The sequence below is a fragment of the Purpureocillium lilacinum genome (genome assembly GCF_023168085.1).
Source record: "Purpureocillium lilacinum CBS 284.36 DNA, scaffold_4, whole genome shotgun sequence".
NCBI lineage: Eukaryota > Fungi > Ascomycota > Sordariomycetes > Hypocreales > Ophiocordycipitaceae > Purpureocillium > Purpureocillium lilacinum.
In genome coordinates, this window is record NW_027072114.1 from 3,074,164 (window position 1) to 3,093,013 (window position 18,850).

The window sequence follows — 18,850 nt, forward strand, 5'->3', positions numbered from 1 at the left end:
GGGTGAGCCTGGGTGACCGCGGGCAGGGCAGGTGGGCAGCCACAGCCCAAGCCAGAACAGGCCCAGCCTCGCTCGCCTCGCCTGCTCTGCCTGGCTTTGCCGTGCAGCTCTCCTCCTCGCCCTTTCCGACCAATTTTCACCACCACATCGATCGACAGCCTCGACGCGCCTTGCACAAGGGGTCGCCGCGCCGCGCAGAAGCTTCGCTCCTTTAGCACCAAGCCCCCAAGCTCGTTGAGCCGCTTGGCTCGCCTCTCCAGGGTTACCGTCTTCCACCTCGCCGCGTGGTCGGCGGGAAACCCCGTCGTCCCCCCTCGGCCTTCTGTTTTCGGGCCTCAGGCTGCCGCTTTGCCCGCCATGGCTTCCCAGCAGATCCTGTTCGCCGAGACGATAGCCGGCATGAAGAAAGCTTTCAAGAGGAAGGCCTATGGTAATTTGTCTCCCGCCCTTCGCCTTGATAACAGCCCACTAACCCTGCTCGCTTGGGTAGAATCCGACTCCGACTCCGAGATTGAGAACCATGGCAACCGTGGCAACAAGCTCAAGAAGAGGGCACGATTCGCGCGACAGGGACAACTGGCGCCGACCGATGGCCCGAGTTTCTACAGGGAGGTGCGTTTGTAGCGTGCCAGCTCGCGACGACAAATCCGTCGTCGCACGAAGCAGCCAGCTAACCACTTCCCAGGCGATTGACTATGCTGGGGTTAGGAGGACTATAATTCATCGCAACCCCCCTCTAATCGACGACGAAGGCTACGAGGTCAATAGCGAAGACGACGATGAGCAGGTGGAAGAGGCCGAGGCGACGGCCGCCGAGCTCAATCCATACGCCAACGTCCGGCTGGAGCGTGAGTGCACCTTTGCGTCTAGCATAGGTCCGTGGACAGACCTAACAACTGGCAGACATTTTGGCGCCACTGACCGCTTCGACCGACCTACCTACCCACTCGACACTTTCGAAGCCTTTCGTCTCGCAGACCCTCACAGACCTGGTCCAACAGAGCAGCGCAATGGCACGCAAGGAAAATAAGTCCTTGTGGAGGGTCAGGTATATGTGGACTGCGCTGTGTGGGGACGGCAACTGGATGCCCTGCGAGAAGATGATCGGCCCGAACGACCTGAACATATACTCGGACGATTTCGTCGCCCGACATCTGCTCTCCCTAGCCAGAGCCAATGGTGCGGGATCACCGCCCCTTGGCACGCCAAATGGTCATGGCTCAGGTGGCCAGGCTGCTGGCGGCGACGATTCGGCATCTGCCGGCGGAAGCCGTCTAGAGCCAACAATAGAGACGGCGGACGATGCCGACCTATCGATGACAGACGTCGCCACTGCAGAGAAGGGAGCCAGCGAAGCGAAGCCAGAGGGCTCGGGAGATAAGCAAGAAATTGGCAAGGACGCGCCTTCCGATGATCAAAAGGCGGCTGCACCCAGGAATGGAGCCTCCGAGAAGCGCAATGGGGCGGACAATGGCGAGAAGATACCCGGTGAGAATCTCAAGTCGAAGAAGACCGAGGTCGACACACCCGCGGGAGAGCCGTCTGGCGATGTGGCAATGGGCGAAGCCGACTCCACGCCAGGCGGCCGGCCTGACGCCGGCAATGCGGGAAATGGAGCATTGGCAGCCTTGGATGATGCAGTACTGCCATTTATGCACCCCATGTTCCAACAACCAGGCGGCGCCACGCGGGACCGGGACGTCGGCCTTCCGGAGAACGAAGCGGAAGACATCAGGAGGCTTCTTGCGCTCTATGTGCAGAAGCAGGAGGAAATTTGTCGCGGAACTTCGAGGCTCTACCAGGGCTTGCTGAAAGCGGAGCGGCTGCGGAAGAACGTGCTGCACTGGGCCAAGGCCGAGGCGCACTGCGGCCCCAACCGGGACATGTCCGACGGAGAGGATTGGTACGACAAGGAGGAATGGGGCCTGTCAGAGGACCTCAAGAAGGGCCAAGACGAAGAGGAAGAGGACACCACGACTACGGGCAAGAAGACTCGAAACCGCCGGCAGTGAGCCGCCGCGTCCGACGCTGCATGCTCCACGGTGGGGCTCCACGATTTAATGACCAAACCCTTACGACGGCATGTTTTCACAGAGCGATTCAAGCCTGGGTACCTTGGCTGTGTACCTTATAGTCCATGTTTTTGATACCTTGGCCCCGGGCTGCCTCAGTCCGGCCTTGAGGTGCGCCGGCGTTGCGCATCGACGGTGTGGGTGGGAGCGCATCACAGGCAAGAAGTGCTATAGACTACCCATCCGCAGAATCCAGTGTTCGAGTATTGGCCAACAGTGAAGCTGTCAAGAGTGATATGGATGGCGTTGGAGCGGCGGGTGCCTGTGGTGAGCCTCGGCGTCGCGGGATAGCATCGGTTGAAGACGCGGCGGACGACGGTTTCTGTGGGCTGCCGGCACGCGGGCCTTTCAGGTGACACGAGCGGCGGCAGGACCCCCGCACCGGTCACCCGCCCCTCCGAAGCGCCAGGGCTAGTGCTAGGTATTGTCTCCATTTCCTGCCGTGGAGCGCGGGCAGAGGTGCAACCTGGAAGGTACCCAGGTACCTGTTATGACGCTGCTTGGGCAACCTGGCCATGTGAGACGCCATCGGGACCTGGGCACCTCCGGGCCTCATTTTATTCTCGCACAAAAAAAGGACAGCATCGCGTTCCGTCGAGCTCCGTGAAGCTGCATCCACGCCGTGACCATACCGTGATACCGCCGCCTGGTGATCAATTGGCCGTGACTGCAGCTTGTCTTCTTTTTTCGCGCAACTGCAGGAACAGCTCGCTTCTCTCCCCCCTCCGGTTCTCTTTGTTGGGTCCTTGACCAACGCGTGCCCCGTTCACCATGGCGTCGTTTGCTAGTGACGTCGCCGCCTATGTCGACTTCGACAAGACCAGCTTGCTGGGTGAGTTTTTTTGGACCTGAGATGTCTTGCTGCCGCGCCGACTTGTCCGTCGGGCGGTGGCGCGCCGTTGCGTGCAGCGGATGGTGTCTAATGCGGTGTCTGTGCTCGGTGCAGTGTCTGCGTGCTCGATTGCGTTTAACCCGCTGTTCTGGAAGTGAGTCGCATGTTCCCCCGGCTGTCCCTTCTGCACTGGATCTCGTACTGTGTGCAGTCTCTCCCAAGGAGAACGAGTCCCCGGCTAACTGGACGCGCTTGCAGCATCGTTGCCCGCCAAGGTTCGAGCTTCCCTATGCCGCATCAACGGTCCCCGCTCTGCCCCGTCCCCGCCGGAACACGCCCGCGAGACGAGAATCCGAATAGGAGGCTAATACGGGAGGGCATCCTCTGACCGGGCTGTAGAGTACCACAACAAGATCCTGACGAACCTGTTCGGGGGCAAGTCGCGCACGGCGTGCTACGCGCTCGCGGCGACCATCTTCTCGCTCGGCATGGTGCGCGACTACCTGTACAAGACGGCGATCCAGGAGCAGCCATCGCACCCGCTGCTGCTGAGCCTGCCGTCGCAGGCGGCGGCGTACACGCTGCTGATCGCGGGCAACGTGCTGGTGGTGTCGTCGACGTGGGCGCTGGGCATCACGGGCACGTTCCTGGGCGACTACTTTGGCATCCTCATGGACCACATGGTGACGGGGTTCCCGTTCAACGTGTGCGGCGCGCCCATGTACTGGGGCTCGACCATGAGCTTCCTCGGCACGGCGCTGCTGTTCGGCAAGCCCGCGGGCCTGCTGCTCACGGCGTGGGTGTTTGTCGTGTACGTCCTGGCCCTGCGGTACGAGGACCCCTTCACGGCGGGCATCTACGCGAAGCGGGAGCGCGAGCGTGCGGCGGCCGGCAAGAAGCAGAAGTAAAGGGGGCGAAGGAGGCATGCGAGGGGGGAGGTAGGGAGGGGGGCTTCATGGAGGAGGAGCTCGTCGGGGACGCGCCCCGATCGCGAAAGCGGGCTATTCGGGGGGCGCAGCTCGCCTCGCTTCGTCTCCGAGGTGAGGCAGTGCGCCAACTTAGTTGTCGTTTTGGGTGGAAGCCTTTCGATGGACGGCAGTGGAGAACGGGGGAAGGGGAGAAGCTGCTGCTGCTGTCGTAATCGCGAGGGCCTTTCAACAGGCTTAGAACCGGAGTTTTGGGCGGGGGGAAGGCATCGTCGACATCAACCAGTCGGACAAATTTCTGGCGCAGGAGGAAGGATTTGGGTATCGCTATAAAACAGATTGTGTGAATACGAGTTGCATTGTAAGCGAAGCTGCACGGATGCCGATACCCTGCCTGCGATGCACTGTGCTGTATCTTAGTGATACTCTACTGCACTGACACATCGACGTGGCGGGCCACCGTTGCACACGGCACTCGTCTGCCGAGAAGCTCCACTGAAACGGGCGAAGACGTTTTCCTCGTTGATCGAGGGCGGGTCAGGCGTTAGATAGATCGGGTGCTGGCGTGTCGTCGTACGATGATGGGAATCCAGCCCAGGGAGGGCAGCGCCCCAGGACCCCCAAAGCGCCGTCGGGTAGCCATCGACGCCGCCGGGTGCATCAGCATCCGTGAATCGGACGTCGTTGGTAGGTAGAGCACGGAGAGCGAGCCAAGGCGGTGGCTGTCTGACTCCCGCCAACCTAGTGGACGGGTCACGGATCCAAGCACCCGACAGCGCGGGGGAGCGTGGCGGGGCAGCAACTGGCAGCCAGCCAGCCCGACGCCTGGCGCTGCGAGATGGCTGCTGCCGTGCAGATGGCCAAGCCGGGTGTCGGTCCGTGCAGCAGCAGCAGCACCAGCACGAGGGAGGGTGGATCTGACATGGAATTCGATCCTCCCAGCGGAGGCCATCCCCGACGTCGAGTCTTGAACACGACGACCCAACAGCCGCCCCTCCATCCATCCACCTGTCCATCCATCCATCCACGATACGTACTGGATGGCGGGCGGGCATGGATGCTTCCGCAGCCTCTCCACAGGAACGACGACGCCCATACGTACCACCTGCGAACCGGCGGGCGGAGGGGGCTGAAGCTAAAGGATCCTGGACGCCTGGGGGAAAAAAAAGTCCCCAAGCCGCGGCGCTCCCAGACTCCAGAGGCTGTGGGTTGGACGCCGCAGCGCATCTGGTCACGGGCCGTGTTCGGGTGCACTCGGAAGCGCGCCACTTTAGGAAGAGTAGTGCTATTCGTACAGGCATATTTTGCTAGTTAGCAGCAACGAGAGCAACGAGAGCGACGACAGCAACGAGAGCGAGCGACGACAGCAACGAGAGCAACGGCAGCAACGACAGCAACGGCAGCAACGACAGCAACAGATAGCGCCGCTGCCGTCCCATGCCTGCGCCAGTGCGCAGTAAAAATCGCTGGGCCAGCATGGGGGTAGCATGTAGGGACCTGCTAAAGAAAAGTGTAGGACGCCTCTACAACTAGCAAAATATGTCTGTGCGAATAGTACTACTCTTTTAGGAAAGAGCCAGCAACCACGAATGCGTCAAGAATCCTCGAACTTTTCGCCCCTCCCGCCGCCCTCCACCACCATCTCGGTTCCCGGCAGTTGGACTGAAATACGTAAGGCCGTCATTGCCCGCCCTCCAAGTGTCCCCCCCGTCCCCGCAACGCATACTTCTTCAACGGTCGTGGTGCATCTGACACCTTGCGTCTTGGCAATTCCTTGGACGACCGACCGTTCCAAGGTTGCTGGAGGTGGTTTAGTTGTGCGTCACAGACTTACACGACGGTTTGCTGCAACACCCGCCAGCATCTTTCTGAACGGCTTGAGGCGCCCGCCCCCCCCAAGAAAAAAAAAGCCCCCCGGACGACGCATCGCAATTTTCAACCATGGGAAGGCCGGGCAGGTCCACGGGCGTGAGCCTCGCGGCGGCGGCCCAGGCGGCCGGGGGCAGCGACGGCATCCAGCCCATCATCGAGGATGTCGTCGAGGAACGGCCCACCAGCAAGGATCAGCCAGACGTGGTGTTGCGAACCGCCGCATTTAGACGCAACAGCGCTGAGCAGGCCAAGACGGCGATTGAGAAGATGAAGCACTGGGCCCTGACCTTTTCCAAGTTCATTGGCCCCGGCTTCATGATTTCCGTGGCGTATAGTGCGTTCTCCAATAATCCTCCAGACTAGACATCCCGTCTAGCCATCGATACTAGATATCCCGTCTAGCCATCGATGACGAGATTTAGTTGCTGACAGCCGACGCAGTCGATCCGGGCAACTATGCCACCGACATCGCCGCCGGCGCTTCGTATCAGTACAAGCTTCTGTTCGTCGTACTGCTCAGCAACCTCTTCGCTATCCTGCTGCAAAGTCTTGCCATCCAGCTCGGCACTATCACCGGCCTAGACCTCTCCTCCATGTGCCGCGTCTACCTGCCGCGATGGCTCAACTATACGCTCTACGCGCTCGCCGAGATTGCAATCATCGCCACCGATCTTGCCGAAGTCATTGGCACCGCCATCGCGCTAAACCTGCTCATCCCCAAGCTGCCCCTCGTCGCGGGCTGCGCGCTATCTATCCTCGATGTCATGGCCATCTTGTTCTTCTACCGGCCTGATGGATCCATGAAGGGACTGCGTCTTTTTGAGGCGTTCGTGTGCCTGCTTGTCTTAGGAGTGGTGATTTGCTTCTGCATTGAGCTTTCAATGATCAAGGAGACGAGTGTAGGAACTGTCTTCAAGGGGTACCTGCCGTCAAGCGCTTTGGTCGAGTCTGAAGGGTAAGCGGACGGCCTCTTGTGCACTCCGGTGTCTGTGCTAACAGTGCCCACCCAGCCTTTACCAAGCATGCGGTATTCTCGGCGCCACCGTCATGCCTCACAGTCTGTTCCTTGGGTCCGGGATTGTGCAGCCGCGTCTGCGAGAATACGACACCAGGCACGGCCTCATGCCCCAGGAACCCGTGTCCGCTGCGTCATCCACTAGCGATGGGTACGACAAGCCCACGTATCTGCCGTCGCATGCGGCCATCAAACACTCACTCAAGTACTCCATCACGGAGCTTGGATTGTCGCTCTTCACGTTTGCGCTATTCGTCAACTCGGCCATTCTCATCGTCGCCGGTGCCTCCCTGTACCAAAACCCCGACGCCCTCGACGCCGACATCTTCGGCATCCACGACCTGCTCTCCAAGAGCATCTCACCGGCTGTAGGGACCATCTTTGCTCTGGCCTTGCTTCTTTCGGGCATCTCGGCTGGCATCGTGTGCACAATCGCGGGGCAGATGGTGAGCGAGGGAGCGCTGCGCTGGAAGCTGAAGCCTTGGCTGCGCCGGCTTGTCACGCGATCGATCAGCATCGTCCCGTCAGTCGTTATCGCTGCGGCGGTGGGGAGGCCGGGATTGAATGCCGCCCTGACCGGGTCGCAAGTGGTGCTCAGCAGCGTGTTGCCATTCGTCACGCTGCCCCTGATCTACTTTACCGCTCGAAGCCGTTTCATGACAGTCCAGCCGGGCATGGCGCGGTATATGCTCGACTCTGACGACGAGGGGCGACCGCTCACCGGCAGCGTCGCCCTCCCGGGAGGCATCGACATGTCGAATCCGTGGTGGTTGACCGTTGCCGGGTTGCTGGTGTGGCTTGTCATTTGCGTTATGAACGTCGCGAACCTGGTGCTTCTGGGGCTGGGCAAGGCCTGAGTTGACATAGACAGGGGTCGGCAGAGGTGGGTATGCCGTGCGCATGAGCGCTGGGGTTTGCATTTGCGCTGTTCATGAGACATGTGAGGACTAAACGACGTGAGCATAGCATCGGAGTTTTGGATATAGTAGAGGCATGTTGCAGCAGCAGCTTTAATTCATGTGTGCATTCATCAATCGGCACTTCGTCTCGTTTTCGATGCTACGATCGGGCTGAGCAGTCTGGAGCCATGTGTTTATGCAACGTAATTTGAGTAGTGCTATTTGTAGAGCCAACTTTTGCTAGTTATAGAGCCCCTAGGAGCAAAAGCAACGACAGCAACGACAACAACGACAGCAACGACAGCAACGACAGCAACGACAGCAACGACAGCAACGACAGCAACGACAGCAACGACAGCAACGACAGCAACGACAGCAACGACAGCAACGAAAGCAACGAAAGCAACGAAAGCAACGAAAGCAATATGCCGTCCCATGCCTGCGCCAGTGCGCAGTAAAAATCACTGGGGCAGCATAGGGGTAGGGCGCGAAAAATACTGTAGGGGGGCCCTCTACAACTAGTAAAAGTTGGCTCTACGAATAGCACTCCTCCTTAATTTATACATTATAATTGAAGATGTTGACCGAGGTGCTTGTAGTCGTGATGCCACGGCGGATCCGCGACCCCTTGTCCAAAGTCGGGTAGCTTTGGGCGAGTTACGTCAACACAAAGAGGTGCCCCGCCATGGGTACTTCCTCGAGCCGGCAGCTCCCAGCTCTCAGCTCGCCGTGTCGCCAATAAACGCTCCCCCGCATCAACACGCCAAGCACATGTCAGTCACGAGTCGGTCGATCAAGCACCAGCACCAGTGAGTGTGCGATACGATACCAGCCGGGCAGGGTTCGATACGGCGCGCCCTCTGTATTACCCCGGTGCAGCTCGCCGCACGAAGCGTCCCATCGCCCACCTCACATCGTCACCATCGCCATCGTCATCATCGCCGCCGCCAGCGCTACTACCGCCATCGTCACCTCGAACGCCCACAGGGAGCTAGCCTCCACCCCGCCCGGAGACCGCTTTGCGACACCACACGCGCCCGCGCACGAACATCGCTGACTCCCACCCCGCGCGACGACATCCGCCCACGAAGGGTGCGACCGATCTGTCGCGCACCTGTACTCGTCTTCCCCGCGCTCGAGCTTGCGCTGCCTCGGCAGAGACCTACGACAACAGGGCGCGCAGACTGGGGAGCAGCGGAGTCGGCATTCGACAAGGGGAGAGCTTGGAAGCTTTGCGCGCGCTGAACCGATTGAGCGGATCCTGCGAAGCTTCATCGGCTGTCGCGCTGCTGCTGTGCTGATTACGAGGCCGAGAGCGCGGAGCCCTGTGCGGCTGCTTTGAGGTAAGCTGGAGATGGGCTGGGACAGGGTCGCTGAGACAGTGACACTGACTGTGTCGGAGGCATCATCCCCGCGCGGACAAGTTAGCATCGGCCGACGACGACGTACGCACAGCTCGTGCTCAACAACAACTCGCCCGCCATGTTTTCCCAGGTACGTAATCTCCCGGCTTGGCTCAGGCCCCAGGCCCCTATGAGGGCCATCCACCCTCTATGCCCTTTCCTTCCTTCGCGGCGGACAACATCAGCTAACAACCATGGCCTCTCCCCCTCGCGCAGAAGAAACCCTACTCGGCCGTGACCGTCACCATCGAGAACCTCACCTCCGAGTCGTACCCCGAGGACGACCTCAGCGGCATCCCCGACCTCGTCGAGGTCATCAAGCTGCAGGCCACGGGCCCCACCGAGGCCGCCCGCGCGATCCGCAAGAAGCTCAAGTACGGCAACGTCCACCGCCAGGTCCGCGCCCTCGTCCTGCTCGACGGCCTCATCCAGAACGCCGGCTCCGGCTTCCAGCGCGGCTTCGCCGACGAGCCCCTCCTCGAGCGCCTCCGCGTCTGCGGCACCTCGGACCTCTCCGACCCGGCCGTCCGCAAGAAGTGCACCGAGCTGTTCCGCGAGTGGTCCCAGTACGCGTCCACGCCGGGCCTCGAGCGCATCGCCCGCTTGTACAAGGTGAGCTGAGCGACCCGACTGGCACTTCTTCTTCTTGTCCCCTTGACAGGTTCCCCCTGTGTTTCAGTCTATCTCTCTATCTCTGTCTCCCTGCCTCCCTCCGTTGCCTGACTACCTGAGGGGGGAAGCGTGTAGAAGACCGACCAGGCGCAGACCTGCTAACCTATGCCTTTCCGCAACACAGGAACTGCCCAAGCGCAAAGTCGCCGTCACGCAAGAGCGCTCCAAGGTCATCCAGGAGACGGAGAACCCCTTCGAGGACGACGAAGAGGAGGAAGCCGAACGGCGCGCCGCGCGAGACGGCCACGCCCATGCGGGATCCTCGTCCTCGGGGGGCGGCACATGGGCGCCGCAGATCGGCCCGGCCATGGACCGTGACGGCCCGCTGAAGCCCAGCGACGGGCCTCGCTGGGGCAGCAGCAGCAAGAAGAAGAGCAAGGACAAGTCGTCCTCGTCCTCCAAGTCCAAGGGGCGCAAGCCGTTCAACCTCGAGGCCGAGAAGGAGAAGATGAAGTCGGTCATCGCCGAGTCGTCCATCGCCTCGACGAACCTCATGAACGCCCTGCAGAGCATCAACCGCGAGAGGGAGCGCATCTCGGACAACCAGGTCGCCGTGCACCACTTTGAGGCTTGCAAGCAGCTCCGTAGGAGGATACTGCGCTACGTGAGTGACTCGCCGGGCACTAGGAAGTGCTGCCGTACCTCAAAGCGAGCGTCGCTGACAGAGGGAACGCTGTAGATTCACCAGGTGGAAAGCGAGCAGTGGCTGGGGAGCCTGCTACATGCCAACGACGAACTCGTTCGTGCCCTCATGTCCTTTGAGCAGATGGATCAGTCCATCGATGCGGACAGCGACTCGGACGACGAGCTTGCCGAGCAGGCTCACATGTACCGAAGTGAGTTACCCTGTCCTCCCTGTCCTCGTCGCCACAAGGCTTTTGCAATACAGAACTAACATACTACTGTACAGTGGCTACTCTCAAGGCCCAGGAGGACAAGGTTCATTCACCGCAGTCCGCTCACGCTCCCGACCTGTCCGGCCTGTCACTCAACACGAAGCCCAAGGCCATGATGGCCCCCCACGCAGGCCCTCCGCAGCCGCCGCGCCTCAGCAAACCGCCCCCCGTCCAGACCGCCGCCGCCGCCAGCCGCGACGACAATTCCGACGACGACGATGACAACCCGTTTGGAGACGAAAACGTGGTTGAGACGCCGGCGCACGAAACCGCGGAGCCCAGGTGGTAGGAGCAAGTCTGAGAGAGAGAGAGGGAACTCTGAGAGAGCAGGAGGACCCCCGTGCCCTATCCTCGTCGTGGCCGGTACGTTAGTAGCCGCCACGGGCAAGTGCCGGGCGAGACGGGCGAGACGGGCAGGGCGAAATGCCCCTCGGGCGCGTTGGGACAGGGGGACTCGAAGTGCCGGCCCGGGGGTGACGGGGTTCCAAGAAGCTGGGCGGGCATCACCTTCATCATGTGACGTATCCTCCGACAACGAAAATACAACAAAGAAACCAAACAAAAAAAAGAAGGTGACTTCTCCGACGCGGAGAAGCTGCTTCTCGAAAAAAAGTCCACACGCCGCCGAAACCCGAAACCACACACACAGCATCAACAGAAACAACAGAAACGAAAACCTGGGGTGCAGGACTATCAAACCGAGCGAGAAACGAGGGAGAGAGGCTGTGTCTAGTAGCCACAACGCGTCACGGCCACCGCCGCATGACACGTCGACCCGCAGAGTGGCCGACCGCCTCCCCCCCCTCCCCGCAGCGAGTTGCGGCAGTTGCCAGACTCTGTCCCCCCCGCTCACCCCGACTTTTTCCCTCCCGCGGCCTTGGGGGGAGTATTGGGTCGTACTGTAACGGTCGAATAAAAAAGTGCGTGTTTCGTTTCGCCGTCGTTTCGGTCAAAATGAAACCCCCACGCGTCCTACCGACGCACAGACGTTTTGCCCGAGAGGTTTCAGCGGGCGAGCAGAGCGGTGGGCATGTTCGTCTGCGGGACAGACAAAGAAGGGAGAGTGCGGGTGTGACTGTGTGACACACCGTGTGGCTGAAGATGAGGCAGGACAAGATGAACTGCTCACCCTACCAGGTTCCCGCCCTTGGTGTTGAGGGGGTGGCGGGCAGGCGCCCCGAAACCAGCGAATGTTCTCGCGACACCAGTGTTTTCTCCCCATCATATGACCCTGTAAATAGGGTAATGGTATAGTTTTTGACAAAGCCCTTTTCCTTGTGCCGCTCCCAACCGGCACAGAATGCTCGTCAGCCATGCTTCATGCACGCGTCCTGCCGGCACGCCCCCCCGAAGGCTGGCGTTGTTGGCTGAAGGGTCGCCTCGCCCGAGACACCAGTAACAACGACGGCGGCGGCGATGACGACGGCGACAAGAGACGGGGGGGCGCTCAGCTAGCTCCCCGGAAACCCCCAATGCGGAAAGCCGTCTCTTGGGATGCTGCTGCTACAGTACCGACGTCTCATATTCTCCGAATTTCGCGCAAGCCCGTTTCAAGGCTGAACGGGAGGACCGATTGCAGCAACTAGTCGACGGGTCGCAAGCCTCGTGTAATGTGCCATACATCGTACCTCACAGTTGCACTCGTAATCGTACCTGGCGATGATCGCCTGTGTGGGTTCGCATGACCGCCCAGACGCCGCCGGCCGCAAGGCAACACTCGAGCGAGCGAGGGCTTGCTGCAAAAGGCGGGCGCCGGGAACCCGCTCAACCAACCCCCTCCCCGACCCAACAGCATGGGAGAAACGTCAAGCCCGAAACGGGCCGGCCCTGGCTAGGCATGGAGTGAACCAACAACCTGCGCAGTCGGCGTCTTCTGTTTCTTTGCTTTTGGTCCTGTCTTATTTTGTTTTGACCGGCGGAATACGAGGCTCTTGAATATGTTGAGTGAAGAGCCACGATGGACTCCGTAGAGAAAGCAAAAGAAGTGCCGGTAATAGATCTCTTTGCCATTTTCGTCCATGGCCCACGTCGGCCAATCCATTGCTTCGGCGGTACAGTGGTGTCTGTCGAGATGAGTCTCGTATTAGGCTAGCCTCCTCCGGCTTCCTCCGTACCCCGTAGTTGCTGGCATGTATTGATTAGCGTGCAGCGGACGCCAGACACAACGGCGGAGAAGGACCATGGAATAAGCTATGAAGCTGTTGTGGTGCTCACCCAGTCTGCGGCATCTTCCGCCCGTCGTATGGTGAACCAATCGCGTGTAAGCCTGACAAACGTCTCGGCAGACGACCGGCCGAGATGGAGGCTTGGAGTTGACGTAAGTGCAAGCAGACAGAACGGGCCTCTCTAGACCGACGCCCTCGAGCGAGACTCTTCTCGCTGCACTTGCTGGGTCCCGCTTAACACCGGGGACTCAGGCAGCCGCCGCGCCTTTGTGTCATGTCGGCGAGCCTTACGTTCACAGCACTTGAACCATGCAGCTTGCATGCGTCGAACAGACGTCGTGCGTCCCGACCGCCGCCACATGATGCGCGTTGTACCGAGACATTGCCTCGCCTGTGGAAGAAGCCACAACGTGGGACGGGGCTGACCATGTTCCGAATCATTGCGCCTTTTGGCCCAGATTATCATGCCAGCATCAACGGCTGGTGCATCGCCTCTCGCCGTTACGAAATAAAGCGGCGTTGGGCGACGCGGGGGTCGCTCTGAAAGTGCTGTACGTGGCGGTGACCGTGTTGAAAGCGACGCGGCAATGCCTCGGCCAGAATAGAACGCAACGTCCGCGGTCTTCTGGTCAGTTGGACCCGTATGATGGCAGTACAGTCACTGTGCTGTACGGAGTACTGTGCCACACCAACGTTTGTTTGCCTTGGCCGGGGCGCTCATCATGATGCGATCCACTTAGACGGTTACACTGAGCTTTCCAGTCTTAAGTGCGGCGCCCCTGGTTGTGGACGGATGCATTCCGTTTCGCGTTCCATGCGTTGCATGTAAGGCGTGTGCATGGATCAGGAAGATGACCGAGGCAGCGGCAAGTCATGGTGGCAGCATGCTTGATGCCGTTTCGCACCTGCAGCAAATCCCTGAAGTCCTGGACGTCCCCCCCCCGGGCTGAAGCAATGGCCATTCGCCAGTACGGCGTCGCCGACTCAAGCACAAGTCTGCGCCAATTGCATCCATGACGTAGCTCACCCGAAAGACCTCCAAGTCGGATGCTAAAGAGGCATTCAGCGCCGAACAATCCGTTGGACAGCGATAAATGCGTCACCTATAAACGGCCGAGTGCGACTGCGTTCTCGTTGGGCAAAGGCAGCCGATGCCGGCAAAGCCCGAGACGTGTCGCTCAATGTTTGTTCGCTCGGGTCACGTTGCATCACGCAAAAGTGGCTGACGCTGCATCAGATATCATGTATGGCAGCACCGAGTTGGCGAAAGAAACCGAGCACGGGTCGCCGGCGTCTCTGTGCAGTTGCGGTGCAGCCGGGTACGCCGCAACAGCAGCAGTGGGTTTGCTGTGTGCGACGCAAGGGAAATCTTGGTAATAGAACAGCAGATCCGCCATCCCAACAGTCGGCGCATGGGCAGAATCGTCGAATCAACCTTGGTGGGTAACCCCGAGCCCTGGCCTTCCAGATCGCGTCTCGCGTGTCGCCGTCGGGACCTCAAACGCACACCCCTCGGAGGTGTGCCACGACTCCTGCACGAGCAACATTGTGACACTTGCCACCGAGTTCGTCTGACGCCCATAGGCAACCTTCAGGTCCCCGAAAAGCCGGCCGAGACACCGTCCAAGGCCCGGGCGATTTGTGGGGTTGCCAGGTGTTCTCGCACCCTCAATGACGCAGTGCTGTCCTTTGACGAAACCCGAGGAACCGGATCCAAGTTGCCACTCCGCAGGCATGTAACAAGGTTCTCTTGGAAGGGTCGGACGGGTCGACACTGGGTTCGCCCATGCTCTACCGAGTGTGAATACTGTACTGTACGTATGTACTGTATGTGGTTGATTTCACTTCGCCGGGAAGTCAAGGCCAAGAAATACCCTGTTGTATTGACTGGGCAACCCGCCTCGTAGAGTGGTCAGCACGTTGACAACACGAGCGACGTATGATCGTCGGACGGAAGCTCCCGCAATCGTGAAACCCGCAACCAGCCTGGCCGACCAGTGCGAAGCGCATAGGGTGGCTCGAGGTGCTCTGGTGCGTTAAATGTCGAGGTCCGCCACCCTCCACACAAGATGCACAGCATACTAGCAGCGAGATCTTCCCGGCGTGGGCCAAGACAAGGAAACCCGCAGAACGCTCCTCCTACTCGCAGGCTCAAGGTCCACTTCCCTGGGCGCTTCATGTGATCGGATGGTTGAGAAGCTGGACCAGCTGGGTTGGAGCAGGTGGCGTTGGCCGCTTCGAACGATAGAAGCAGCCACCGCCGCCGCAGCATCTGTTGCCCATGGGTGTTCGGCCAGGCAGCTTAGCTGCCGCCGATTCTGAAACACATGGCGATCTTTTGTCCGAATCCACCGGCAGTATGAGCTGGTTACTGTACAATGCTGTGCAGCGCTACAAAGAGCTGACAATTGTGCTAGTACGAGGAACTGTGCTGTACAGTGCGCCGTAGGCCGTTGTTGATGTAACCTTTCGCTTCGTTGTGTTGGTGTCCGGAAACACTTGACCGCCACAACGATGGGCGGGCTGCACTAACGGTGATTGCGTCCGCCGTGGGGCCTCGGCCTGGCATTGGGTGACTGCCATATCAACTCTCGTGCTGGACAGACAGGCTTCGAGTCACCGCTCTTCTGCTGTCGTCATTTTTGTCTGGAGCTGTTCCTAGTGACAGAATACGGCAGCTTCCGTATTTGTGACGGCAACCGAAGCGTCCCCAGCAAAGAAACTTTCCGTTGGCGATGGGGACGAGCTGGCGCGGCGACTACCCTTCGAAAATCACAGCGTTGCAAAGATGCCACTGCACTGCTGTGGAACAGCTGAATTTCGGGCCCAGAGATGCCTGGAGGCTCATCGGCCGGAGGGGCGGAGTTGCAGTCCTGGACTTCTGGTCCACCAAGAAGCTTGGGTGCAGCATCAATCCACGGATCAGCCAATGCCGGTTGCCCATTGCTGGGCTGACAGCTGACCGAAAGGTTGCTGGCGCGCACGCCACAAACGTTGAACCAGCGTGTATTCCGACCTGCTCGAAACGCCGTGTGAACTTCTCGAAGCCCTCCAGAACTGTGCCACACCGCAAGACGGGGCTGGCTTGACAAGGATGTCAAGGAGCGTGGGGTGGCCTGGGATCGCGGGTGTGAGGGTGGGCCAGGGGAAATGCAAAGGAAGCCCCCGAGACCTTCCAGAAGCCTGCCACCACCGGATTAGTCTCAGGCTTCCTTGTTAGCTTGCAGTGTGGATCGCAGCTGCGTGCAGCCCTTTCGGCCTCGCCATTCAGCCAACCAGCCATCCGCGGTGCAACTCCTTCGCGGCGTTGCCTGTCGTCCAGGTCACGCGAACAAGGCGGGTCCGGTGCTCGACTCCTGGACGAGTTGATGCGGAATGATGCGGCGTGATGCGACCATCGGGCACGAAAAGCGATGGCGACTCTTTCCGGAGGCAGTCCTCCATCTGTAGTCGCCGTTGATGAAGCCCGGCATTCTCAAATATCGCATGCACGTGCAGGGAACTTGCTCCCACGAGATGACTCGCGCCGACCACTGCCGCCATGGTACCAAGTAATTCCAGTGCTGTGTGATCCGCCGCAAAGCGGTGCCAGCGAGAATTGCTTTCCCGCGCCGAGCCTAGCAGTTCCCATTGTCGCGGCGTCTGTCAATAGTCGGACAATTGGAAGCGAAAAGCGCTAATGGACGGCCACTCGGGCGACGTGACCAACTGACGATGGCAGGGTGGGTTGGCCCGAGGTATCCCCCAGAGCTCCAGCGGCATCGAGGCTTGTATCGCGCACAGTGCCGCCTGGTCCACGCGCACCCCAGACGCCTGTGGATGAGGTGCTCTACCGTACCCAAGCCAACGAGCAACAAGAAACCGGCTGCTTTTGCTGCTAGAAAGCCCGTCGCCCCTAGGGCAACCGCCCAGCGATGGGCCACGATGGGCCGCAGAGGTGTTGCAGCTGGTTGGCAACCGAGAGACATTCCGTATTTTGATCTGCTTCATGCGAAGAGACCAACGGGCTGCGCGCATGTGTTGGGCTCGTCAATGTCAGTGAGGTGGAGACGGCCGTCCGAGGGCCAAGAGGCTGACCTGCACGATCGCAACCCTCCGCATGCCATCCGCATCAGTCCAAGCTCAACCCAGCGAGACTGATCTCGAGGACCATACCCAAATCTGCGGAGACGGTGCGAGGAACAGAGATTAGATAGCCGAGTGCGACCGTGTGCCTCACCAAGTCTCCGCGCTTATCATCCTGGTTTCCTAGGAATCGTTGTGCGTGTTGGATACGCACCAGCCAGTCGAGGTGGGAGTGGGTGTGGTCCGATGAGTGTAATTGGACAATACGAGCGAGACTTTCAAGACCGACAGGGATCGTGGCCGTCACCAGCTCAAGTGTTAGGGCCCAGGTCAACAGGGTTGCCTCTGTGCCAGGGGACCAGTGTCCCCAGTGCACGACTGCTTGAAGGTTGAGGTCCGTGGTCTGCGATAAACGCGGCTGGATGCACATAGAAGCGCGACGCGCAAGTGGCGTCAGCTGCTCTAGTTCAGATGCCGCAGCGTCCCATGTCTGGTAAGAAGGGCTCGAGAATACAAAGCATCTAGCCACGCTGCCAGTCGTGTCTTGCTCCCAATTAGCGCCCTCCGAAGCGGTGGGAAGGCCAGGGCGCGAGAGAAAAAAAGAAACCGGGCAAAGCGTGCGTCAACGACCAACCATCCGCCTGAAAGACGTGTCGGTGAGAGCGAAGGAGATAGTTAATTCGCTGCGGTTGCGGGCAATCTCCCTAGGCCTAGGCAAACGTCGACCGAGGGAGACCTATCGGATCAGAGCCAGCGGAGCTCGGAAGGACGCCTCTGATTGACTCCGAAGCGACAATGAGAGGCTCGCCTGGACCTGGATTGCCGCCGTCGCCAACTCGTCTGTCGCCGTTGTACCCTTTGAGGGGGCGCTGTCAACGAAGTCGTCGTCTCCGTCGGGGGTTCGCCTTTGTCGAACGATGTAAGGCGCCACCCGTGCGTCGTGTTCACCGACGAGGTCGTGCGTCGTGCTTCCCCAGACTTGTGCGTGAGCACGGATCGAGAAGAGGGGACCAAGATGGCTCAATGCGACTTCATGTACCAAAATCGGATCTTCCTTGCATGGCTGGTCTTTGACAGGCGCCTCCCACCAGGCAGCGCAGGGCACCAGATGGTCCGGCGCCCGATGCGGCGGCTCTGGGAGTTCCCGAGGCGGCTGCCGTTGGCAGGGTCAGCGCCTCGCATCTACAAGGCGCTTTGTCAGGGCATCCCAGTCTAGGCGGAACAAACATGCGCGGGCACGCGTACTCGTAGTAGGTATGTACTGTACTTACCTACCTTGCCCAGGCAGAAGACATCGGCCGGCCTCGTGGTTGCTGAGTGATGAAGTTGGTCGCCGAAGGCAAACGCACATGAAGTACGGAGCAAGGCAGAGACGAAACAGACGGCGAGACGAGGGAGGGGGCGTCTCCAGATGCCAGAGATGCCCCTGCCCAGGAAGTCGTGGGTTGCTGTTTCCCGCACTTCGTACATTGGCGAGTTGTGAGTGCGAGACGCAGTACCTACTAATGGACGCAGGATGGCAGCAGGGCAGGCAGCACCTCAGGGCACCTCAGGGCAGGGCAATCGCCCGGGCTGCACTGCCCTGCACTGTGCACGCACTGGGCGAGGCACTTAGGCCGGCTACCCCAGCCCTGGCGCTGGTACCTGGTGCTCGCAGGGCGCTGCGGCATGATGCAAGGCCCTTCCCCACGACGTCAGGTACCCTGGCCGCGGCGCCCCAAGTACCGGTCCCAAGGACCACAACCCAGCCTAGCCCAGCCCAGCCCAGCTCCTCCCGCCGTCCAGATGGATGCTGCACCCACCCGCAACCCACAAGCCAATCCACCCACCCAGATGGCAGCCCTCCATCCCGTCCCCAGTCGACCTCTCCGTCCTCGCTGCGGCGACGCTCTGGCCAGCTGTGGGATCCCGTCCGTTTCAACTCGAGAGGAGGGAGCACAATCAAGCCCTTCCCGCTGTCAGCCAAGGCCTCGTTCCTCACGTCCATCCAATCTCGGCCGCTGCTGCTCGCACGCACTCGCCGTCCTCCTGCA

At 60.3% G+C, this 18,850-nt stretch overlaps 4 protein-coding genes across 4 annotated transcripts; all 4 read left to right on the plus strand.

Annotated features, from left to right (window-relative positions):
- Positions 1–357: 357 nt before the first annotated feature.
- Positions 358–2,012, plus strand: PLICBS_006092 (uncharacterized protein; the record flags this gene model as incomplete). The annotated part of the gene is made up of 4 exons (XM_065600862.1): positions 358–430; positions 491–612; positions 686–848; positions 904–2,012. 4 exons carry the CDS (start codon positions 358–360, stop codon positions 2,010–2,012), a joined length of 1,467 nt encoding a protein of 488 aa, XP_065456934.1.
- Positions 2,013–2,843: 831 nt separating this feature from the next.
- On the plus strand, positions 2,844–3,812 carry PLICBS_006093 (phosphatidyl-N-methylethanolamine N-methyltransferase; the record flags this gene model as incomplete). Its single annotated transcript, XM_018319845.2, has 2 exons — positions 2,844–2,904; positions 3,304–3,812. 2 exons carry the CDS (start codon positions 2,844–2,846, stop codon positions 3,810–3,812), a joined length of 570 nt encoding a protein of 189 aa, XP_018182319.1.
- A 1,959-nt stretch (positions 3,813–5,771) lies between these two features.
- On the plus strand, positions 5,772–7,574 carry PLICBS_006094 (uncharacterized protein; the record flags this gene model as incomplete). The annotated part of the gene is made up of 3 exons (XM_018319846.2): positions 5,772–6,036; positions 6,144–6,657; positions 6,713–7,574. 3 exons carry the CDS (start codon positions 5,772–5,774, stop codon positions 7,572–7,574), a joined length of 1,641 nt encoding a protein of 546 aa, XP_018182320.1.
- Positions 7,575–9,098: 1,524 nt separating this feature from the next.
- PLICBS_006095 (putative actin patch assembly and actin polymerization protein) lies at positions 9,099–10,876 on the plus strand (the record flags this gene model as incomplete). Its single annotated transcript, XM_018319847.2, has 5 exons — positions 9,099–9,110; positions 9,236–9,631; positions 9,816–10,295; positions 10,371–10,527; positions 10,602–10,876. The coding sequence occupies 5 exons, from the start codon at positions 9,099–9,101 to the stop codon at positions 10,874–10,876; spliced, it is 1,320 nt and encodes a 439-aa protein (XP_018182321.2).
- Positions 10,877–18,850: the final 7,974 nt, after the last annotated feature.